The sequence below is a fragment of the Calliphora vicina genome, chromosome 3 (genome assembly GCF_958450345.1).
Source record: "Calliphora vicina chromosome 3, idCalVici1.1, whole genome shotgun sequence".
NCBI lineage: Eukaryota > Metazoa > Arthropoda > Insecta > Diptera > Calliphoridae > Calliphora > Calliphora vicina.
This window is the reverse complement of record NC_088782.1, coordinates 124,593,411-124,619,698: the sequence shown is the minus strand read 5'-3', so window position 1 is coordinate 124,619,698 and position 26,288 is coordinate 124,593,411. Positions and strand designations below refer to the sequence as shown.

The following is a 26,288-nucleotide window of genomic DNA, read 5'->3' as shown; positions in this document are numbered from 1 at the left end:
AGGGTAATTTGGACCCCAAGTGCTGCTAAGGGTTAATTTCCATTTTTGTGCTGTTATTTTAAATTCTGGACTTTATGTTATATTTTCCTTAAGTTTCATGAAAATCGGCCCAAAAGTATATAACATTTCAGTATATTTTCATTAGAAATTCCAAATATTGAAAAATTTGACCTTTGACCTTCACGATTCAAAGGTAATCGTTTTCCGATTTTAGTAAAACTTTCAGATCGTATTTAAAATTACAAGGACTATAATATTGTGAATAAGTTTTACTTAAAATTTATAACATTAAGGAAATTGGACTCATTCGCCTAAATATGGACAAAAAATTAGTTTTTCTTGAAAAACGCAAAATTTAAATCGCAGGTACGGAAAAACTGTAAGAGGTATTGACATAATTTTTTCATATTTTTATTCCCTATTTTGATCTAAATAAACCCCAATGTGATGATCGAAAAAATCTGAAATTTGTTTAACAAAATTTTTAAAAATTTGAAAATGGAGTTTTGAAACAGCCGTTAAACAAAATTATTTTTTTTGGTCATACCTTCGAATAGGTTAACGGTATCCTACGAAGACAAAAACTCATATACAAGTAAATATGGACATATTTTAAGTAAAAAAGAGCTTTTATTTTAATTTTTCTCGAAATATCTTAATTTTTTTCCTAAATTTTTTGTTCAAGTGGCCTGAAACACGTTAATGGGCTGGCGAATTTGTAATAACTTTAAAATTTTTTAATCAAATTTTGTCATTTATATCTCATTACAACGATAATTACGTACATATTTCGATTCTTTTGCATTCAATTGCAAAAGTATTTATTTAGTAGCAAAATTTTTTCAAAAACTGAAAAATTTGCATTTTTCTCTAATTTTGGCGATAATACAGTTTTTGGGTCATTTTTAACCAAAGGAGATACAGGGTTAATTTCCAAAATTTTTTTTTTAATGTAATATTCATTAATATAAATAAATCTACACATTTCTAGAAAACAATGCAGAAAGTTAACGAGTTTCACCTATTTATTCCATATTAACAGTAAAATTTTGCATATATCTGAACTTTGACCTCGATGCGCGTCCAGAAATCGTTGCCCGATTTGGCTCAAATTTTTAGCACTTAACATTTAGGCCTAGTGTCACAATATTCCACCCGGCACTCTTCAAAATTTTAACAAAAATTTTTTTCCATACAACTGATTGTCACTCTAATGTACATATACACAAATTTACAAGTATTTACTTGACTATTTAGTCTCTGTGCCTAACTGCTAATTAGTGCTTTTATATACAGTTTGTTTTTCTTACTTTTACGTTAAAAAATGTTGGCTTGTCACGATAAAATTATATTTTTTTAAATAAAATTTATTTAGTACACACAGCCCCATGCATTTGTAATCACATGTTTTGGGTGCTAGAATACTTTAAAGCGTTGCGCCGCCCAATAATCAAAGGCAAAATAAATTGTTAGACACATGCGTTTTAGAACAATAAACATTATTTACTGTAATATACAAGATTTTTTAATAAAAATTACAGTTATACACAAGATTTTCTCTAGAAAAACTGTTATACACAAGATTTTCTATAGAAAATATTGTTATACACAAGATTTTCTATAGAAAAAACTGTTATACACAAGATTTTCTATAGAAAATACTGTTATACACAAGATTTTCTATAGAAAAAACTGTTATACACAAGATTTTCTATAGAAAATACTGTTATACACAAGATTTTCTATAGAAAATACTGTTATACACAAGATTTTCTATAGAAAATACTGTTATACACAAGATTTTCTATAGAAAATACTGTTATACACAAGATTTTCTATAGAAAATACTGTTATACACAAGATTTTCTATAGAAAATACTGTTATACACAAGATTTTCTATAGAAAATACTGTTATACACAAGATTTTCTACTGAAGATACTGTTATACACAAGATTTTCTATAGAAAAAACTGTTATACACAAGATTTTCTATAGAAAATACTGTTATACACAAGATTTTCTATAGAAAATACTGTTATACACAAGATTTTCTATATAAAATACTGTTATACACAAGATTTTCTATAGAAAATACTGTTATACACAAGATTTTCTATAGAAAATACTGTTATACACAAGATTTTCTATAGAAAATACTGTTATACACAAGATTTTCTATAGAAAATACTGTTATACACAAGATTTTCTATAGAAAATACTGTTATACACAAGATTTTCCATAACTAAACTGTTATACACAAGATTTACTATAGAAACTACTGTTATACACAAGATTTTCTATAGAAAATACTGTTATACAGAAGATTTTCTATAGAAAATACTGTTATACAGAAGATTTTCTATTGAAAATACTGTTATACACAAGATTTACTTTAGAAAATACTGTTATACACAAGATTTTCTTTAGAAAATACTGTTATAAAGAAGATTTTATATAGAAAATTCTGTTATAACCAAGATCTTCTATAGAAAATACTGTTATACACAAGAAAACTGTTATATACAAGATTTTCTATATTTAAAACTGTTAAACACAAGATTTCCTATAGAAACTACTGTTATACACAAGATTTTCTATATAAAATACTGTTATACACAAGATTTTCTATAGAAAAAACTGTTATACACAAGATTTTCTACTGAAAATACTGTTATACACAAGATTTTCGATAGAAAATACTGTTATACACAAGACTTTCGATAGAAAGTACTGTTATACATAAGAAAATTCTGTTATACACACAATTTTCTATAGAAAATTCTGTTTTACTGTTATACATAAGAACATTCTGTTATACACACCATTTTCTATAGAAAATTGTGTTTTACACAAGATTTTCTATAGAAAATTGTGTTTTACACAAGATTTTCTATAGAAAATTCTGTTTTACACAAGATTTTCTATAGAAAATTCTGTTTTACACAAGATTTTCTATAGAAAATTCTATTATACACAAGATTTTCTATAGAAAATTCTGTTATACACAAGATTTTCTATAGAAAATACTGTTATACACAAGAGTCTTTATAGGAAATACTGTTATAAACAAGATTTTCTTCAGAAAGTTCTGATTATACACAAGATTTTCTATAGAAAATACTATTTGAAAAAGTGAATTTCAATTCTAACATGCAAGAGTGCTATATTCAGCTGTGCCAAATCTTTCAATAGATTCTTCTCCAAATTATATTTTAAAATAAAATATTTTCAAAATTTTTTTTAATTTATTGTGAAAAAAATTTTATAACAAAAAATGTTATTCTAAATTTTTTGTTAAATTTAATTTTTTTAAATGTTATACAAAAAATCCGTCTTACTATGGCATTGAAAAGATCTTTGAAATATCTATCATAAGAGATCCAAATTGTCTATATTAATGATTTAGTAATCCAGGTATAGATCAAAAATGTAGTGGTATTTTTTTTCTTATATCTCAGACATTTGTGGGCCGGACCGGGACCGGAACTATAGCGTTTATATTGATGTATGAGTCATGTATATAAGTTATTTGGGGATTAGGGAAAGTTGATTTCAACATACAGACGGTCAGACTCCCTATCTCCAGAATATATGCTTTATGGAGTCGCAAATTAAAAATAAAGAAATTACAATCAGAAAACTTGCCACTCATATTTAAAGGTTATAATAAGAAAGAAGAAGTCTACACCAAAGAGACTGATTTGCTACAAAATTTAATTAACACTCCTGAAGAAACACTTGTTAAAATATAATTACAATTAATGATTCGTTATTTTTTTCCACACAATAAAATTGTTTATAACATTTCTCTCATACAATTATTTACACTATTTGGTGCGTTGTACGTACACAAGTACAAGTTTAATATTTAATTGAAATAAAATATTTCAATAACAGAAAAATTGTCTGCATATCTACAGGCTTTCAACTTGTATAACACATTTATACATTGAATAATTGTGTACCTACTTGTAAAGTTAAAATTAAAATACAAACAAAAAACTTAAATTAGTTTTTAAAAAAAATTTCACTTTGATTTTAAATAAAGTGTTAATGAAAGTTGAGTGCGTTATGGTAAATTTGTCATGACAAATGCACGTTTCAGTTACCAAAAAAAAACTAATTCAAAGCAAATCAGTGGTAAACATTAAAAAAGCAAGCAAGCAGTTCATAGACATATGTCATAAGTTTTTTCTTTTTAATTTTGTAAAATATTACAAAAACTATTGAAAGTTTAATATAAAACGTGTTCACACAGTAAAATTAAATTGAAAATTGAAAGTGTACGCTGGTATTGTTTTCCAAAAATCAGTAAAGGTGAATATTTGTTATATGCGAATGATGATGACACTGAAATAAAAGTCATTAATTCATTCAGTGCTTGCATATTTTTAAAGTTTAATGATTTTGCTTATTTTTTTATTTAATAAACAAAAAATAATTTGAAGAAAAAGTTTTCTTTATTTTAACTTTTTCTGTTTTTTTTTATGGGTGAAAATCTTATAAATTTTTTATGGTTGCTTTTATTTCTTTACTTAAAAAGTAATGCATAAATTATTAAAAATATTATATACATATATTTTTTTTAATTTAACAATTTTATAATGTTTAGATGTCTATTCATTTAAATTTCAATCATGTCCAATAGAATTTTCCACACAATATTTAGAAAATTAATGTGACCAACATGAGTGGCAAGGTTCTGGATCCTTATGAATAGCGAGGTCGATATAGCCATGTCTGTCTGTATGTTAAAATCAACTACCCTTAACCCCCAAACATGTTTTATACATCAATATAAACGCCATAGTTCCGGTTCAGTTACTATTTAAAATCGAGAAAATCGGCCCACAAATGGCTGAAATATAAGGAAAAACCCCCGACTACCTAGATTTTTTTCCTATTTTTGAACTATATCGGGATTATTAAGTCATTAACATAGACAATATTGATATCTAATGATAGATATTTCAAAGACCTTTGCATCGATAATGCCATAGTAAGTCGGACCTACAGTGGGCAAAATCGGGAAAAATATTTTTTAAACCGATTTTTTTTTTTCAGCAAAATAAATTGTTTGTCATTAAATTTATTCACTAAGCAATTAAAAAAAAATCTTAAAAAATTAAAAAAAAAATGTTTAAAAATAAAAAATAAAATGAAAAATTAAAAAAAAAAATTTTAGCAAAAAAATAATTGTTTATCATTAAAGTTATTCACTAAGAAAATAAAAAAAAAATTTTTAAAAAATTAAAAAAAAATATTTTTTTCAGAAAAATGTTGAAATTAAAAAAAATGTTTGTTTATGGTTATATTTGAAGGGTATATTCGGAACAACCGATCAACTTTTGTGTTTTAAAAATTTCTTTTTTTGCATGATTTTCCAGGGTTTTTCTCTATAAAATCCTTTAAAAACAAAGTGGCAGCTTAGTTTTCAAATCTATGGTTTATTCTCTTTTTTTAATCACTACAAAAATATTAAAGTATTTTCAAATATAATTTAAATTGTTAGTACGTTACAGTAATAGTTTTTAGTGAAATTTATACAAAATTAAATTTTTAATTAATTTAAAATAAACTTTTTAATAGTAAAAGTTTATGCATTTTGAAAGTAGAAAGAAAACACAAAATGATTGCAGATTTCTTTTACGTTTTTCTTTTTACTTTTATATGAAATTGAATAACATTATGTCAAGTTTAAACTAGGTTTAACTGAATAATGAAATCATAAATCAATAACTAATACATATTTCTTTATTTTTCAGGACACAATTAACCAGCAAATTAAATTGACTTCTAATTAACACGTGATAATAAATTATTAGGTAAGTTTTATTCAGATATTTAAGATATTTTCAAGATGTATTCGATATTATATAAAGATTTTTTAATGGTTCTTGTTTCAAAAATGTTTGATTATTAAAATAAAAGTTACACATCAGATTTTCTATACAAAATACTGGTATACTGAAGATTTTCTATACAAAATACTGTTATACAAGATTAGCTATACACAACAACATTTTCGATATAGAAATCTGGTATACACAAGATTTTCTATAGAAAATACTGTTATACAAGATTATCCAAAGAAAATACTGTTGTACACAAGATTTTCTATAGAGAATTCTATTATACAGAAGATTTTCTATAAAAAATACTGTTATTCCCAAGATTTTCTATAGAAAATGCAGTTATAGACAAGATTTTCTGCAGATAATACTGTTATACACAAGATTTTCTATAGAGAATTCTGTTATACAGAAGCTTTTCTATAGAAAATACTGTTATACACACGAATTTCTACAGAAAATACTGTTATACACGAGATTTTCTATAGAAAATACTGTTATACACAAGATTTTCTACAGACAATACTGTTATACACAAGATTTTCTATATAGAATTCTCTTATACAGAAGATTTTCTATAGAAAATACTGTTATACACAAGATTTTCTTCAGACAAGAATTCCTACAGCAAATACTGTTATACACACTATTTTCTACAGCAAATACTGTTATACACACTATTTTCTACAGCAAATACTGTTATACACAATATTTTCTACAGAAAATACTGTTATACACACTATTTTCTATAGAAAATACTGTTATACACACTATTTTCTACAGAAAATACTGTTATACACGAGATTTTCTATAGAAAATACTGTTATTCACAAGATTTTCTGTAGAAAATACTGTTATACACAAGATTTTCTATAGAAAATCATGTTATACACAAGATTTTCTATAGAAAATACTCTTATACATGATATTTTCTATAGAAAATACTGTTATAAACGATATTTTCTATAGAAAATACTGTTATACACGATATTTTCTATAGAAAATACTGTTATACACGATATTTTCTATAGAAAATACTGTTATACACGATATTTTCTATAGAAAATACTGTTATACACGATATTTTCTATAGAAAATACTGTTATACACACGATTTTCTACAGAAAATACTGTTATACACACGATTTTCTACAGAAAATACTGTTATACACGATATTTTCTATAGAAAATACTGTTATACACGATATTTTCTATAGAAAATACTGTTATACACACGATTTTCTACAGAAAATACTGTTATACACACGATTTTCTACAGAAAATACTGTTATACACAAGATTTTTTTATAGAAAATACTGTTATACACAAGATATTCTATAGAGAATTCTGTTATACACAATATTTTGTATAGAAAAATACTGTTATACACAAGATTTTCTAAAGAAAATACTGTTATACACAAAATTTTCTATAGAGAATTCTGTTATACACAATATTTTGTATAGAAAATACTGTTATACATCATTAATAGCATGTTGATGTTGATGTCGTATTATACAACAATATGGTGAAATGTTCTCGGTAGTTATTGTTTACCACTGTTAAGTTTTGATTTCGCCAAATATTCTTGATTAACAATATCAAACTACATAACATTACGTATTCAGATTAAAATTAAAAATTAATTAAAATGTCTGTTATTTTTGAGTAAGCTATTTTTGTTGTCATGATCTTCATTCAAATGTAAAACTTACGTGTTAAAACGTTAGTTTAAAAATAAGCAATATTTACAACAAAGTTGATCAGTTGGTCACACAATATTTTTCTCTAACCAATATTTCCAATTGCCACAAATCAAATGGTTACACATAAAAATTTCCAACATTTAATTGTTTATAACGTTTGTACAACTATTCTATATGTGTTAAAAACCCAGCCCACATGTCAGGCCATGCCATCAATGGCAGGCACTACGTCGTTGTTGCTGATAAAATGTTACGTTTATTATTTAAAAATTGAGAGAGTAGGAAAAAAAAGCTGAAAAATACAAACCGGTAACATTAAAAAAGTTATTCAACGAAATCAAAAACTCATATAACAAATAAATAAATAAAATAAATAAAAAATTTTATAAAATGAAAACAAAAAAAAACCTGGCAGGCCTACTATACAACTGCATTCTTGTCATTTGATCGTGAGTACGAGAGTGAGTGTGTTTGAGTTTGTGCATTGATTGTAAACAAACAAATATTGTTGCCAGATCACAGTGACAAAATGAGAGACAAGGCCTATAAAAAGTCAAACTAAACTTGTTTGGTTGGTTAATGTTGACGTTGTTATTTTTTTTTGTTTCTATATCGATTAAAAATGTATTAGTATTTGAGTATTTGGTTGCATTATGGTTCTGCTTTTAGATACAATTTTTATTTTGCGGATTTTTTATTATTATTATTATTTTTTTAAATAAATGACAGTCAATGACCCTTTTTTTCTAAAAGGAATTTCCATATTAATGCCTATCCATACAGTTTTAAAAATAACCTAAAAACAATTTAAATTGTAGGCAGAGAATTTTGTTTTAATTTTTTAAATTTAAAAAAAAAACATTAGGGATTTTTCAATTGTATATTATTTGTTTTTAATTTGTAAGATATTTATGGCAAATTAACTAAAATAAATACACAGCAGTATTTAATAATCTCTTTGTCTTATTATTAATTTATATTTTTACACAGTTAAATAATAATTGTTTGTATAAATACTCATATGTATGACAATAGTCGTAGGTTTATTTTTTTTTAGAAAATTGTGCACCCAATAAAAACCACATACAATTTTATTGTGCGTAGTATGTAAATAGGAAAAATGTGTTTTATGTGAATGAATTTAACAGGGTGTGGTAAAAGTAGATATGCTGTTCAATTTCAATATAAATAAAAATGTTTGTTGAAAACAATATTTCAAGGGACTTCCAATAGGGACTTTCGAACTTTGACAGTTGATAGCGGGCATATTGTTGAAGCTATTTCAAATTGGCTGTCATTTATTCAGTTTGTTTTGCCAAATCCGGATGGACGAATATGGCGTTCAACAGCACGTGCTTGTTATTTTAAATTCTAAACAAATTTTTTAAAATTTTTTTTTTAAATTTTTTTGTTTTTTAATTTTTTTGGTGAAAAAAAAATCGGTTTAAAAATTTTTTTTCCGATTTATTACAAAAAAGTCACTGTTGGCTTGGATTTTGGGCTGGCGATGTCATCGTCATATTTTTTTTCAAAATAAATTTATTTGTCACCAAAATGTTATTTTTTTTCCCAGCAAATTTTTTATACCAACAAGTAAGAGAGCTTGTTCGGCTGTGCCGAATCTTATATACCCTTCACCAAATTATACTTCAAAATACAAATTTTAAATATTTTTAGGTAAACAAAATTTTTTTTTTCCAGTTGTTTTTTCATTTTTTTTTTAAATTGTTTTTATATTTTAAAAATTAAATTTTTTTAAATTTTAAAAATTTGTTTTTGTTAAATTTTTAATTTTTTTAAATTTAAAATTTTTTTTTTAAATTTTTGTTTGGTGAAAAAAAAATCGGGTTCAAAAAAATATTTTTTTCGATTTATGACCCATTGTAGGTCTAACTTACTATGGTCTTATATACGTCGTTGCAAAGATCTTTGAAATATCTATCATTAAATATCCATATTGTCTATATTAATGACTTAGTAATCCAGATATAGGTAAAAAATAGGTAAAAAATCGAGGTTGTCCTGGTTTTTCCCTCATATCTCAGCAATTTGTGGACCGATTTTGTTGATTTTGAATAGGAAACTTCTCGAAAGCATGTCTAACAGAAAATTATTGAATATTTAGATCCCGAATATATTTGGGGTATCTTCAGAAAATTGATTTCAACAGACAGATGGACATGGCTTAATCGACTCCGCTAGCTCTAAGGCTCCAGAATATAAATACTTTATAGGGTCGGAAAATTATATTATGGAAATTACAAACGGTTTGACAAACTTATATATGTATACCCTTCGCACGAAGGTGAAGGGTATAAAAATTAATTGAAACATTAGTACAATATAAATTTATTCAAAGTATGGGCCATTGGAACTGCTCATCTTCTGAAGCAAAGAACAAATCAAACCAATTTCGTATATTCTGTTCCAAAGTGAAGCGTATTATAGAGAGAGCGTTCTGCTTCTATCGAAGCAAATAGTATTCGGACGGGTCACGATCTGGACTATAAAACGGGTGAGGCCGAGCGTTGTCATTACGGAATATTACGGTTTCATGCCTGGCGGCTAATGCTCGCTTCAAATTAAAGCAAAACTAGCCGCATATGACGCTTTGTTGTTACAAAATTCGACCTTTTCGAAGCAAAAAAAAACTCTGTTGTTTTCACTATAATGTTCAATAACTAAGTGAGAATAAATGACAGATATGTTCACTTCAAAATGACATATAAGTTATTAAAAACAAAAACCATGATACATTTATTGTAAATCCCGTTTTTTTTTTAGGTTGGTCTTACATTTTTATTCATAACTTATTTCGTATTGCTCAGATTTTGCTGATTTTCAATAGCAGCCAGCTTAGAACAATAACTAATATTTTGGGTAAATCTTATTAATTTCCATTGGGTATTTTGAACGTAAAGGTGATTTACACACACACACAGAAGGTCAAAGCTAAAAACACTTAGAATTTCATTAGTAATATGTGATAAATTATGACGAATTATCTACAACCAAAATAATTAAGCTTTAAAAGAAAAATATGTTTTTTTTTTTGGAGGGGAACTTATATTTTGCTTCATAACTTTTTCTTGACTTGAACGATTTTGCTGATTTTCAATACCAAACTACTTAGGACAATAAATGATACTTTGGGAAAATCTTATTAATTTCCAGTTGGTATTTTGAAGAGCAGAGTGTTTTACACTAACATCTACTTAGAATTTTGATATTTGTATTAAAACAGCTCTTGTTTAAACCCTCTATATTTTTGAAAAAGACATGTGTAGTATATATTTAATATTCATTATGTACCCAAATGACATACAATTAGAAAATGACAACAACTCTTTTATTTGAGTGAGACCATTTTAAAATGTCATTCCTAATAGTAAAAACAACACAATAATAATGATGATGACGACCGACCGACCGACCCCCACCGACCGACGACAACTGCAATATAAACAAATTTTACGTGAGTTTTGAGTTTCTTTTGTATTCCAGCTCCTCTCCAATATAATTGTTGTCTTTACATTTGTGTAATATTACGTTAATATGATGACGACTATTGGGGAATGAAAAAAATAGAAGAAAATGTAGGTCAGTCTCCATGCACAATTGTTGCAGTGGTTGGATGAATGGAATGAATGGTTGGTTGTTTGGCTTAAGACGGACTGCCTCTGGCTGACAGACAGAACGAATTGTTTGTACATATGTATGTTGATTTAGTTGTTTAGAAGAGTTAAAATCTACAAGAATAACAAAGAAAACAAAACAAATAATTTGAGTTTAAAACTCATGATGTAAATGAAGCTGGGAAGAAGAAATAGCTAGAGTTGGAGTTGGCTGGAGACCTCAACAATGGTTTTGTTTTAAATGTTACAACTTTGGCTTAGAAATTTATTTTATCAATTTTGTGGGGCAGGTAAACTAAGAAAAATACATGGAAACATTAGAAGAGGAAATACAAATCATTTGAAATCTTTAAAACTTTCATTTGTAGCTAGCTTCACTTGTGGTTGGTTGTTAAATGCTAAACTAATTAGCATTAAGGTTTTGTTGGTAAGAAAATAGAAAAAAATATAAACGAAAACCTTAACAAATTGACGAACACATAATACAGAAAAAAAATAATAGGTGAAAGTTTTTCACAGTGTTTAAATTTTAAAAACAAATAAACATTTGTTTTTCTTTTCTGGCTGGCTGTCTGTCTGTCTGTCTTTCTAAAGATGCATTAAATTGTTATAGTTTTCCGGTATTTGGCCACATTAATAATGAGGAAGTAACTGTAAGTTTAAATATAGTTAAAATCTAGCAAATCAAACGATTAAAAAGAGTTTAAGCTGGTTAGTTTTAACTAAAAAAGCATAGATTCACAATTGGCAACAATCTCATGAATCAGAACTATTTTAACTTTAATATTTTTCACAAGTTTAGTGAAAATTAAACCTGGTTTAAGATCGTTTTATAAGTAAGTTTACTCAAAAATAAACTATAGTTAAACCTAGTTTAATATTTTCTCATAACTTTAGTTTAAACTTTGTTTTAAACATTTTAAAGCTGCCTGTAATAAACTATGTTTAAACCTAGTTTAATATTATCTCTTGACTCTTGATCTTTACTTTTCAATTATTTTCTTTTTTTTTTCAACTTAAGTTTGACATTTTTTTTCCACAAATCGTAATATAATTGTCATAATTAACTGGAATACCGCTTTCATACTATAATTTCAATTAAAAACTCATTGAACTTAAGTTAAAGAATGTGTCTTTTGTCATTTTGTTTTTCATCTATTTTATTTGTTGTTTCTTTTCTTTAAATCAACATAATTAAACCACATAATAAACTAATGGCAAAGCTATAAAAAACAGCTACGTAATTGTAATAATAATGTACATAAATAGTTAGTTAGTTAGCAATTCTGTGAAGTGTATGAATATTGATCTTGGGTTTTATGTTAATTGCGAACTTTATTGTGGTTTAATTGTTAATGAGTCTATTTCTCTCTCTCTCTCTGTCTCTCTCTTGCCGCAGCTCATGGGTTATTGACATTGAACTTTGTAAATAAGGAATTTGTTGGAAAGAAATAATTAAATTAAATTAATTTTTTAAAGGGAACATCATAAAATTATGTTTTTTATGTCTTTTATTACTTTTTAATTAGGGGTTATTTGTAAAATTACATGGAAATCAACTAGATTTTAAACCAGTTTTAAAGTAGACTCCAAAGGTTTTATTAAGGTTTACGCTCTTCAGTAAGAAATAAAGTTTAATCGAGCTTAAAGCAAAAGCCAGAACTGAACTGAACTAGAACTGAACTAGAACTGAACTAGAACTGAACTAGAACTGAACTAGAACTGAACTAGAACTGAACTAGAACTGAACTAGAACTGAACTAGAACTGAACTAGAACTGAACTAGAACTGAACTAGAACTGAACTAGAACTGAACTAGAACTGAACTAGAACTGAACTAGAACTGAACTAGAACTGAACTAGAACTGAACTAGAACTGAACTAGAACTGAACTAGAACTGAACTAGAACTGAACTAGAACTGAACTAGAACTGAACTAGAACTGAACTAGAACTGAACTAGAACTGAACTAGAACTGAACTAGAACTGAACTAGAACTGAACTAGAACTGAACTAGAACTGAACTAGAACTGAACTAGAACTGAACTAGAACTGAACTAGAACTGAACTAGAACTGAACTAGAACTGAACTAGAACTGAACTAGAACTGAACTAGAACTGAACTAGAACTGAACTAGAACTGAACTAGAACTGAACTAGAACTGAACTAGAACTGAACTAGAACTGAACTAGAACTGAACTAGAACTGAACTAGAACTGAACTAGAACTGAACTAGAACTGAACTAGAACTGAACTAGAACTGAACTAGAACTGAACAAGAACTGAACTAGAACTGAACTAGAACTGAACTAGAACTGAACTAGAACTGAACTAGAACTGAACTAGAACTGAACTAGAACTGAACTAGAACTGAACTAGAACTAGAACTGAACTAGAACTGAACTAGAACTGAACTAGAACTGAACTAGAACTGAACTAGAACTAGAACTGAACTAGAACTGAACTAGAACTGAACTAGAACTGAACTAGAACTGAACTAGAACTGAACTAGAACTGAACTAGAACTCTAACTAAACTATAAATATATTTGTCCCTCTTTTCATTTCCGTATATTTTGTGGTTTTTATTTTTCGTTACATTATTTTGACATTAATAAAGAATTCTAATTTTATCAAATACATTTTTATTTGGCTTTCGAAATACAAAAATCAATTAACAGACTTGTGCGACATCTGTGAAATCTCCTTGCAAACATGCTAAGACAATTCTACAAAACTCTCAGCCAAACTCAAAACAAACGCCTTTTTTCCACTTCAAATTTCCGGCTACATCGTGTGACGGTTATAGGTTCTGCAGGTGGCATAGGCCAAGCCTTGGCCATGCTTATTAAAGCCGATCGTTTGGTTACAGATTTGGTTCTGATGGACATCAAGAATACGGCCGGCATAGCAGCAGATGTTTCCCATATTGATACTTTCTCGGGTGTCAAATCATTTACGGGTGTTGAGAATATGGAAAAGTCTTTGGAATGCAGTAATTTGGTAGTGGTGGCTGCCGGGGTGGCACGTTCCGATAAGACTACAAGAGCTGCCTTATTCGAGGCAAATAAGGAACTTATTTATAATGTTACCGCCCTAAAGGCCAAAGTTTGTCCTGAGGCTATTCTGGCCATCATAACGAATCCTATTAATGCTTTGATACCCTTGGCGGCGGAGACCTTAAAACAATTGAATGCCTATGATGCAAAGAAGTTATTCGGCATAACTAAATTGGATACCATGAGGGCACGCACTTTTATAGGAGATCATTTGATTATAGATCCAGCTAAAGTAAAGGTTAATGTTATTGGTGGTCACTCCAGTAACACCATAGTTCCATTATTATCCACGGTCAGTCCGGCTGTTCAAGGAGATCAAGAGGAACTGCAGGTAATTTATGAACGCATAAGAAATGCTGGTGCTGCTGTGGTTAAGGCCAAGGGAGGCAAAGAATCTGCCCAGCTTTCTATGGCTTATGTGGCCTCTACCTTTTGTAATTCCCTTTTAAAAGCCATGGAGGGTAAATCGGGTGTGTCCGATGTGGCTTATGTAGAGTCCCAGGTATTACCGGATGTGAAATTTTTCTCCTCAAATGTTGATTTAGGTAAAGACGGCATTAAAGAGTTCCACAAACTGCCCACTATGAGTGACTATGAAAAGGAGTTGCTAACGAAGGCCATACCCGAGCTAAAAGAGAGCATAGAGCAGGGCATACAATATGCTAAGAGTAAGAAGGATCAGAAATGAGGAGATTAACAATTTTCTGAATAATTTATGGGTATTTTAAATTGTAACTAATCTAATTTTGTTTTAATTAATACAAAAATTAATAAACATTTTTTTAACTAAAAAGATTTAACGCTTGTTTTCTGAAATATTCATTCAAAATCTTGACTCAGTTTCCAATTCTGGATCCTTATTAGTTTTAAAATTTGAATTTAAGTTTTCTCCTTTTTATATTTCCTTAAAAACTCTTTGGCATTGTCGATATTGTTCTGCACATCCTTAACCGCTTTACAATAAAGTTCAGTTTCATATTCCGACATGGGCGGCAGCCTGTGACACTCCTTGATACCTTCGCTATCCACAGAGAAATTACAGGCGAAAAATGCCAACTCATTTACATCAGACGGCACATAACCCACCTCAACCACATTTTGTGCACCATAAATGGCACGACATATTGAATTGCAAAATTTAGCCACACAGTGGCCCATCGCCAATTGAGCTGCCCCATGAGAGTTTTTAGCTTGAACCACTTCTCCCGCACCATGAACAATACGATCTTCTAGTTGCTGCTGGTCTTTGGCATTCAATCCAAATGAGGGTTTACTTTGTGAAACCAAAGGCGTAATACTGCCGGCAGAATGACCTCCCACCACAGGTACTATAAGCTTTGAAGGATCACAGTCCACCAACTGGCCCAGAAAGGTGCATGCTCGCATTGAGTCAACCGAAGTGGAGCCAATTAGCCTACGGGGATTGTAGAAACCCAGATTCTTCAAGTACTCCGCACATAAAGGCACCAAAGCATTGACCGGATTTGTAACGATGTGTATAAAAGGCATATTGTGAGGACAGGCCTTTGCTATTGCATTCATAAAATTTAACATCAATTCTGCATTGGCATCGAACATGGCCTCTCTGGAATTAAATTTGGGGGAATGAGCCTGACCAGCCAATACTACCACAATATTGCTGCATTTCAAGGAATCAATTAAAGCTTTTTCACCACCAGAATGGTCAGTTATTCGGCTGTTCGTATCAATATGTGATAAATCCTCTCGAATGCCATTACAACTAACGATATCGTAGAGCGCCAGATCGGTAACATATTTATTGAGTTTCAAATTGAGAGCTAAATGCCGTCCTATGCCACCATTTGCTCCCAAAATGCAAATTTTACACATTTCTACAGTGACGCCAAAGTGGGACATTGTGCGCAAAGAGCTCCACATTTTGTTAAGAGAAATTTGGATAAAAAACCTATAATTTGGATTTAAATACTAAAAATTTTCTTGAAATTCGAAAAATAACATTGTTTAAACTACACAGAAATCATTTGAAAATGAAACGTAATAAATTGTACTGAATTCAAATAGCAACTGGAATGAAAACAGGGATTGAAAATTAAGATTTCAGTTCAGTTCTAGATCAATTTTAGTTCAGTTCTAGTTCAGTCCTAGTTCAGTTCTAGTTCAGTTCTAGTTCAGTTCTAGTTCTAGTTCAGTTCTAGTTCAGTTCTAGTTCAGTTCTAGTTCAGTTCAAGTTCAGTTCTAGTTCAGTTCTAGTTCAGTTCTAGTTCAGTTCTAGTTCAATTCTAGTTCAGTTCTAGTTCAGTTCTAGTTTAGTTCTAGTTCAGTTCTAGTTCAGTTCTAGTTCAGTTCTAGTTCAGTTCTAGTTCAGTTCTAGTTCAGTTCTAGTTCAGTTCTAGTTCAGTTCTAGTTCAGTTCTAGTTCAGTTCTAGTTCAGTTCTAGTTCAGTTCTAGTTCAGTTCTAGTTCAGTTCTAGTTCAGTTCTAGTTCAGTTCTAGTTCAGTTCTAGTTCAGTTCTAGTTCAGTTCTAGTTCAGTTCTAGTTCAGTTCTAGTTCAGTTCTAGTTCAGTTCTAGTTCAGTTCTAGTTCAGTTCTAGTTCAGTTCTAGTTCAGTTCTAGTTCAGTTCTAGTTCAGTTCTAGTTCAGTTCTAGTTCAGTTCTAGTTCAGTTCTAGTTCAGTTCTAGTTCAGTTCTAGTTCAGTTCTAGTTCAGTTCTAGTTCAGTTCTAGTTCAGTTCTAGTTCAGTTCTAGTTCTAGTTCAGTTCTAGTTCAGTTCTAGTTCAGTTCTAGTTCAGTTCTAGTTCAGTTCTAGTTCAGTTCTAGTTCAGTTCTAGTTCAGTTCTAGTTCAGTTCTAGTTCAGTTCTAGTTCAGTTCTAGTTCAGTTCTAGTTCAGTTCTAGTTCAGTTCTAGTTCAGTTCTAGTTCAGTTCTAGTTCAGTTCTAGTTCAGTTCTAGTTCAGTTCTAGTTCAGTTCTAGTTCAGTTCTAGTTCAGTTCTAGTTCAGTTCTAGTTCAGTTCTAGTTCAGTTCTAGTTCAGTTCTAGTTCAGTTCTAGTTCAGTTCTAGTTCAGTTCTAGTTCAGTTCTAGTTCAGTTCTAGTTCAGTTCTAGTTCAGTTCTAGTTCAGTTCTAGTTCAGTTCTAGTTCAGTTCTAGTTCAGTTCTAGTTCAGTTCTAGTTCAGTTCTAGTTCAGTTCTAGTTCAGTTCTAGTTCAGTTCTAGTTCAGTTCTAGTTCAGTTCTAGTTCAGTTCTAGTTCAGTTCTAGTTCAGTTCTAGTTCAGTTCTAGTTCAGTTCTAGATCAGTTCAGGTTCTTGTTCAGGTTCTGGTTCAGGTTCGAGTTCTGTTTAAACTCAGTTTTTCCTAGGACTATAAACTCTTTCAGTATTAGAAGATCTGGGAAGAAACTATTAATAAAATTTTAAACAGAATTTTTTGTTTATTTTTGAATTCTCCTCATTTCTCAACTAGTTTTAAAACTTTTAAAAGTTCGCGATTTTTTTTATACAAAAAGTGATTGCCTGTCATGCAAATAAATTAAATGATATGTATTGCAACGGTATTAAGTTTCTTTCTAACTAGACACTTTGAAATAGACAGTTACATGTACTCGAACTTAAAAAAACAAGTTACTGACTTAAAGCCGGCTTAACTATCTGCACTTAACATGCGAAACTACTACAAATAAACACAGAATTGGAAGTACAGTGAAGAACAAAAGTTTAGAAACAAGAAAAAAAACATTTTAAATTGAATTTTGGAATTTTGGATTGGAGGAATAAAATGTATAAACTGCTTGATTACTTATTAAATTTCTGTTTTTTTTTTAAACTTTACTAACTTTTTGTCCCCGACTGTATGAGTATACAAACGAGAAGTTGAAGCTATTACCAGAACCGTCAACATTTTGCATTAAAACGACACGTTATTTTATTGGTGTTGTTGTTGTGGTGGCTGGCTGGCTGTTCTATGTTTATAATATTTGCCGGTTGAGAAAACATTCATGTTGCAAGTACACTTATCTTTGCAACACACAAACAAACACACTCAGACAAATCAAAACTTTGAATGTATGACCATGATTGCATGACCATAAACAATCAAACAATCAAACATACACACAGCCACAGACTCCGAATTTGAATTAATAGTTTTGCAAAATTTTGTTTGTAAAGTAGAAAAGTATAAATAAAACTTAAACCAACCAACCACCAATAGAATTGAGTTCATGAGTTGATTTCCCAACTCTTAACAAAGTTTTACCGTTGCAACCAACCAACTTAGAGATAATTGTTTGGGAAGCATCATAAATCTCTTCTCTAAAACCCAAATATTTCTACGACTATGAACTCGTTCCAGCATTTGAGTAGGTGTTGGACGTTTGCGGCTGATTCGAATTTAAACAGGTTGTCGTTTTGAAACTGAACTGAAAATATACATAAATAAATAAGAATTGCATTAAATTTTTTAAATTGCATTAAAATTATTATATTATTATATTCATTACATTTAATGCCAGTTTGTATTATTTGTTTATATTCAGTTTAACATGAATGAATGCTGTAGCAGATGTTTAAAATTGAATGATACAATAGGAAAACAATAGGTTTCCATTGAGTATATTAACCTTGAAATGCTACTTATAAGCAGTACATATATGGTACACGGGTATTATTAAGAGTACGAATAAAATTGTGTGTGCAAAAAAAAAAAATATTTATGCACATACAAATACTGTACAATAAGAATTATTTATCATATGCTAAGCATCACAATTCTATTTTTTTATATGGAACTCAGACACAAAAAATATACACAGAGAGAAAGAGTCAAGTTCAATTTCAATTCAATTTCTGTTCTGTTCTAGTTCTGTTCTAGTTCTGTTCTAGTTCTGTTCTAGTTCTGTTCTAGTTCTGTTCTAGTTCTGTTCTAGTTCTGTTCTAGTTCTGTTCTAGTTCTGTTCTAGTTCTGTTCTAGTTCTGTTCTAGTTCTGTTCTAGTTCTGTTCTAGTTCTGTTCTAGTTCTGTTCTAGTTCTGTTCTAGTTCTGTTCTAGTTCTGTTCTAGTTCTGTTCTAGTTCTGTTCTAGTTCTGTTCTAGTTCTGTTCTAGTTCTGTTCTAGTTCTGTTCTAGTTCTGTTCTAGTTCTGTTCTAGTTCTGTTCTAGTTCTGTTCTAGTTCTGTTCTAGTTCTGTTCTAGTTCTGTTCTAGTTCTGTTCTAGTTCTGTTCTAGTTCTGTTCTAGTTCTGTTCTAGTTCTGTTCTAGTTCTGTTCTAGTTCTGTTCTAGTTCTGTTCTAGTTCTGTTCTAGTTCTGTTCTAGTTCTGTTCTAGTTCTGTTCTAGTTCTGTTCTAGTTCTGTTCTAGTTCTGTTCTAGTTCTGTTCTAGTTCTGTTCTAGTTCTGTTCTAGTTCTGTTCTAGTTCTGTTCTAGTTCTGTTCTAGTTCTGTTCTAGTTCTGTTCTAGTTCTGTTCTAGTTCTGTTCTAGTTCTGTTCTAGTTCTGTTCTAGTTCTGTTCTAGTTCTGTTCTAGTTCTGTTCTAGTTCTGTTCTAGTTCTGTTCTAGTTCTGTTCTAGTTCTGTTCTAGTTCTGTTCTAGTTCTGTTCTAGTTCTGTTCTAGTTCTGTTCTAGTTCTGTTCTAGTTCTGTTCTAGTTCTGTTCTAGTTCTGTTCTAGTTCTGTTCTAGTTCTGTTCTAGTTCTGTTCTAGTTCTGTTCTAGTTCTGTTCTAGTTCTGTTCTAGTTCTGTTCTAGTTCTGTTCTAGTTCTGTTCTAGTTCTGTTCTAGTTCTGTTCTAGTTCTGTTCTAGTTCTGTTCTAGTTCTGTTCTAGTTCTGTTCTAGTTCTGTTCTAGTTCTGTTCTAGTTCTGTTCTAGTTCTGTTCTAGTTCTGTTCTAGTTCTGTTCTAGTTCTGTTCTAGTTCTGTTCTAGTTCTGTTCTAGTTCTGTTCTAGTTCTGTTCTAGTTCTGTTCTAGTTCTGTTCTAGTTCTGTTCTAGTTCTGTTCTAGTTCTGTTCTAGTTCTGTTCTAGTTCTGTTCTAGTTCTGTTCTAGTTCTGTTCTAGTTCTGTTCTAGTTCTGTTCTAGTTCTGTTCTAGTTCTGTTCTAGTTCTGTTCTTTTCAGTGTAATTATAGTTTATTAAATATTGTTTACAATTGAGCTCAAATTATGTAACACTATATAAATTTGTTTTGTTGAATTAAACTAGATACGAAATATCTACATTGTATGTGGATCAAATAAAGAGTGATAAACAAAATTGAAAACAAAAAAAAAATTTGCAAGGCCATTTCTGTTGGTGTGAAAATTTAAATAACATTACCATAAGTCTAGGGGAATATATTGGTTTGGAAAAAAAGTACAAAAATTAATAAAAATTCTTAATTTTTTGCCATATATGGATGTCTGTAGTGTAAAATGAAATTTAAAACTTTCAAATTAAACTTGACTGGGCAAATTAAAATACCGAAACATTCATCATTCATTAAAAAATTTGCACAATAATTAAATATTCTACAAGTGTTGGCTGTGTGTTAAATGAAAATATTTTTGTATGCATTTCATGAATTCAGTTTTTTTTTTCCTTAAACAAATCTGTCTTGATACAATACAAATTTCAAATATGTAATTGATTGGCAATATTGGCCAGTAATGGTTGTGATCATTACGTTTAAGTCGAAAAACCAGCAGTCAGTAAGCATTACATTGCTTAAGTGATTGTGTAAGTGAGAGAGTGAGTGAATGAATGTATATGAATGTATGTAAGTGTAATCACACTGTGATTTACTCACTGTGCCTTATAAATTGCACTCAAGTGAGTCATTTACGATGAAGCTAAATTACACACACAGAAACTGTGAAAATGGTAGAGACTAAGAGACAGGCTGAGTATATGAATGGGTATGAAAGCAGTGAATTGAATATATAAATTCATACAAATTTTAATTCAAACTAAGACCGTTTTATAAAAACCAAATACAGGCTGTGGTGTTCTTCAGCTGCTCTTTTTTTTCAAATTAAAGAAGTAAAGCAAGACTTCCCGCATGTGATGATGTATTGGTACAAAATTCTACATTTTCGAAGCAAAAAATAACTTTGTTGTTTATACTATAATGTTGAATAACTAGGTCAGAATAAATGGCAGATATGTAGCCTTTAAAATGACATATAAGTAATTAAAAACAAAAACCGCGTTCAAAATCCCGCTATTTTTAAGTTTGTCTTATATTTTGATTTATAACTTTTTCCCTATAGCACCGATTTTGCTGATTTTCAATACCAACCAACTTAGAACAATAACTAACATTTTGGGTAAATCTTATAAATTTCTGTTAGGTATTTTGAACGTAAAGGTGATTTACACACACAGCCAGAAGGCCAAAGCTAAAACGATTTAGAATTTCAGCAGTAATCTGTGATAAATTATAACGAATTATCTACAACTTAGTTTGTAATAATAAAAAAGATAAAAAAATATATATACATGTTTTTTAGAGGAGGAAAAACAGCAAAATTGGTCAAGTGTAGAAAAAGTTATGAAGCAAAATGTAAGTGGCTTCATAACTTTTTCTCCACTTGACCAATTTTGTTGATTTTCAATACCAAACTACTTAGAACAATAAATGATACTTTGGGAAAATCTTATTCATTTCCTGTTGGTATTTTGAACAGCAGAGTGTTTTACACTAACATCTACTTAGCATTTCATACTTTATGGAGTCTTAGAAGTAGACTTAACAATTTTACATACGGAAATGGTGGATGGTGTAACATAATTAAACATTTCATAGTTTCCATTCCCTGCTTCATGATGATGTCTGTTGTGAATGTGCAATAAAAACATCAATTGTAATAAATTATCATTTGCAAACAGGCAAAAAACAACTAAAATGGATGAAATCAAATAAAGTAAGTGGCTAAACTGAATTTTACTAAATAAAACATGAACACACACACAATCCTAAACAACTACCAAATGTAATAAGAAATGTAAATGATTAGTAAATAAATTAAATAAGAAACTGAAAGTATATTTAATAAAGCAAATTAAGTTAAATAATAGATTAAAAGAAAATTTCAGTAAAAGCTGAAAAAAAAAATCAGTAAATTACAGCACAACATAGAAATTTCAAATCACATCAAAAGGATTTAATCTTAAAAACAGTAATTATAAGGTTGGCAACACTTTGCTGGGTGGTGTTTACACGTAATTTAAAAAAGGTCACCAATGCAATGTTACGACCCCAGCAGTTTTAGGAGACTGTCCACAACTAGTGATTTTGCCTAACATTTAAGGTGACAACTAGTTACATAATTAGCTACGTGGCTAGTCACACTAAAGTGAAAATTAACTTCACGCTAGGTTACATGGGATGTATAAAGTAACCAATTGACTTCTTTCTGCTTTACAAAGGGCACATACCCATACCCAAATGACCCAAAATATATAAATTAAAGAGCAGTACAAAATAAACGTTCAAAGTGGCTACACTCTAGATTACTTAGAGACACTTAAGAGACCATTGACTTCACTCTAGGTTACATGGGATGTATGAAGTAACCAATTGACTTCTTTCTGCCCTATAAAGGGCAGATACGTGTCAAATGACCTACAATGTATAAATTAAAGAGCAGTACAAAATAAACGTTCAAAGTGACTACACTCTGGATTACTTAGAGACACTGAAGAGACAATTGACTTCACTCTAGGTTACATGGGATGTATAAAGTAACCAATTGACTTCTCTCTTCACTACAAAGGGCACATATGTACGTGCAAATGACCTAAAATGTTTAAATTGAAGTCAACCAAGTGGTCAGACATTATTGACAATTACTGCTGGGACATAACTGACATACTAACATACTAAACGAATTCTAAACATTTTATGTCTTCCGTAACAACAATTAACACTTCTATGTCAGTGTATCAGCGTAACATAGTTTTTTTTTAAGGGCTTTTACGGAGATTTAATCAGACGTCAATGAAACTTGTGTTGTTTTTCAATTAAAAAACAATAAAAATCAATTGTTGGAAAGAATTTAAAAATGACATTATTAATGAATAGGAAAATAGTAATAAATAGCAATAAAAAATATAAATAAAGCATTGATTTGAAACAAGACATAATTTGCTCAAGCCCATAAAGGTTAATTTGTAATGGAAGGGAAATTTACCAAATTTAAATTAAAGAAACTCGTGTTAGATTTTTTGACATATTTCATAATTTGACCCAAGTTAATCAATGTATGAATACAAATTATAATTTTGCACTTGAATTGTTTAACAAAAATTTCCTCCAAATCAAATCAAACCATAAACATTTATTTTTATTTTTTTTGTTATACAATTTTCTTTCAAATGAAATTCATTCAATTAGAGAGAAAAAAAAAATAGAAACATAAAAGAACATTTTCTAATTAATGCTCAACGAATTGTATACAAATTAGAAAATAAAATGAAATGAACTCCACCATGACTACAGTATTAAACAAAATTATAATGAAATAAAGAAATTTGAGTTTGTATTTATATTTATATCTTAAGAAATATTGGGTGAGGTAGGGAAATATGAGACAGCTAGAGTTTGTGTGGCAGGCGGGTTAAAAGGTCAATAATGTTATTTGTTTTATTTCATAATTTTACACTCAATAATTATGATTTATTTATGTGCTTATGAAATGGAAAGAAGTCTCAGATTTATTTTTATTAAATAAAGGGTGACCCAAAATATATGAAAGATTTGTCATTTGTGTTATAACATTGAGAAATTTTCATCAGCATTCCCATGAAGTATGAAATTCCAAGTTGTTTTAGCTGTGTCCTTCTGGATGTGTGTGTAAAACATGCTCACGTTCAAAATACTAAATGGAAATTAAGGATATTTACCCCAAATATTAGTTATAGTCCTAGGCTATGTGCTATTGAATATCAGCTAAATCGGGCTGAAAGCAAAAAAGTTATGAATCAAAATCTAAGACAACCTCTAAAAAAAATTTAAGAAATACGAAGGAAAAATATTGCACATTCACAACTGATATCATGATGAAGCAGGGAAAGAAAACAATGAAATGATAGTTATGTTTTAGACTACTAGCTAACGGCGGTTAGTTAATCCTTTAGTCTAAACACGGTTAGTTAGTCTTTATCATAACAACGTATAAGTCATGATTATTACTTTAGCCGTTTAAAGTTACCCCTTCCAAACCTATTTTCTAATGCTTTGTCCAATGATTTAAAGTTTTTTAATTCAATCTACCTTTTTTCAACAATATACTAACCAAATTACTTCAAATCTAGGTAATGTCTATTATTATTGTATTTTTTTTATTTAATTTTCTATTTTCCCCTGCTATTAAATAATGACTTGTCTTATTAAATTTACTACTATTTCTTTATAGTACAACATTTAAACTATGAAAAATATTTTAAATTAGCAAAAAAAACAAAACTGCTGCGAAAAAATATAATTTGCCCTAACAATTGCAACTTTATAAGAAACAACAAAAAAAAAAAAAATAAAAATAAAACTAAAAAATCGTAGTTATAGATAACAAAAGTAATTTAAAATTTCTAGTTATTTACCAGAAAATTGCTTTAACTGCTGCATTGAGAATTTAGTAACAAACAAAAATAAAAAAATGTAGGTAAAAGTTAAATAAACTTTTATAAAAAGACCCCCCAAAAACGCCTTCCTAAGGTTTTTGTTTTGTTTTCAAAACAAAATAACAGTGAGAGAGAGAGTGAGAGTGAGAAAGAGAAGGGGAATGCTAAAGGAAGAGAGGAAGCAGGGTTGATATTTATTGTTTAGGTAAGTGTTACACATTGATAGCCGTATGAATTGAGTGCAAGTGTTTAAATGGATGTGTGTAAAAACCATGGTAACAAGTGCATTTTGAACAACTACCAACAAATATGAAGGCAGGCTGAAAGGTCCTTTCAGAACAAAATAACTTTCGAATCTTCTTCCAAAGACTGGAGTCTTTAACTACAGACTGGAGTCTTTAACTAAAGACTGGAGTCTTTAACTAAAGACTGGAGTCTTTAACTAAAGACTGGAGTCTTTAACTAAAGACTGGAGTCTTTAACTAAAGACTGGAGTCTTTAACTACAGACTGGAGTCTTTAACTAAAGACTGGAGTCTTTAACTAAAGACTGGAGTCTTTAACTAAAGACTGGAGTCTTTAACTAAAGACTGGAGTCTTTAACTAAAGACTGGAGTCTTTAACTAAAGACTGGAGTCTTTAACTAAAGACTGGAGTCTTTAACTAAAGACTGGAGTCTTTAACTAAAGACTAGAGTCTTTAACATTGATTCGAAAGATCCCCAACTTGACAGTTACTTTTCAGGCTGCCCTCCACTCACGACCAAACAATTGTTTATGGCAAAAGAAAACCCAGTATTTAACAATAAATGCAATCAAGAAAATCGATACTACCAACGAAGGTTTTGTTGTTATTATTATTACTATTGTTGGTTATTGTTGCTTTCAAACATACATTTATTCAAATTTCAAAGTATTCGAAATTAGACTATATAAATAATTGTTGCTATGAAGGTATGAGCGTGTCTGTTGTGGCTGTGTTAAAAAAATGTGTGGCAAGTTGGCTGCAAGTAAAATAGTCGTGACACACGTGCTTTTATACTACTTTACGTAGCAGACAGAAAGTAAGAGGGCAGAAAATATAGTCATCATTGAGATATAGATTCAGCCTCTAGGACTTAATCTAGAAAATAAGGTTTCTATATCCAATGATGATTTAACCCTTGAAAAATGGTTTCTAATTTCATGGAATTAAACCTTTTCTAACTCCCCTCGCTCTATAGAATAAAGGATTTATTCTGCTATTTGAAATTTTGGCCTACATTTTAGCCTTAAATAAAAGTCATTGTTACATTTACCAAAGTTCCACGTAAAGTTTATTTTTTATTGTACGAATATAAATAAATAACCTTTGATTTTATTAAAGGTTTTTCCTCTTTATTTCTATTTCTCTATAAAAAAAAACCAAAAACTTAAATAGAAATTTACAAGAATTGCGTGATTTATAGCAAAAAAATAAACAAAAA

General features: G+C 29.5%; 3 protein-coding genes across 3 annotated transcripts in view; 2 read left to right on the top strand and 1 right to left on the bottom strand.

The window, feature by feature from the left end:
- Window positions 1–26,288, top strand: part of LOC135954974 (uncharacterized) — a 52,974-nt gene that overhangs the window by 14,948 nt on the left and 11,738 nt on the right. The window contains exon 2 of the mRNA XM_065505235.1: window positions 5,768–5,827. The gene's annotated coding sequence lies outside the window, so the exon portion shown is untranslated. The remainder of the gene's footprint in view (window positions 1–5,767; window positions 5,828–26,288) is intronic.
- Window positions 13,834–15,042, top strand: LOC135955035 (uncharacterized). Its single transcript, XM_065505311.1, has one exon. It carries the CDS (start codon window positions 13,912–13,914, stop codon window positions 14,941–14,943), a length of 1,032 nt encoding a protein of 343 aa, XP_065361383.1. The 5' UTR covers window positions 13,834–13,911; the 3' UTR covers window positions 14,944–15,042.
- LOC135955036 (uncharacterized) lies at window positions 14,866–16,187 on the bottom strand. The gene has a single exon (XM_065505312.1). It carries the CDS (start codon window positions 16,152–16,154, stop codon window positions 15,135–15,137), a length of 1,020 nt encoding a protein of 339 aa, XP_065361384.1. The 5' UTR covers window positions 16,155–16,187; the 3' UTR covers window positions 14,866–15,134.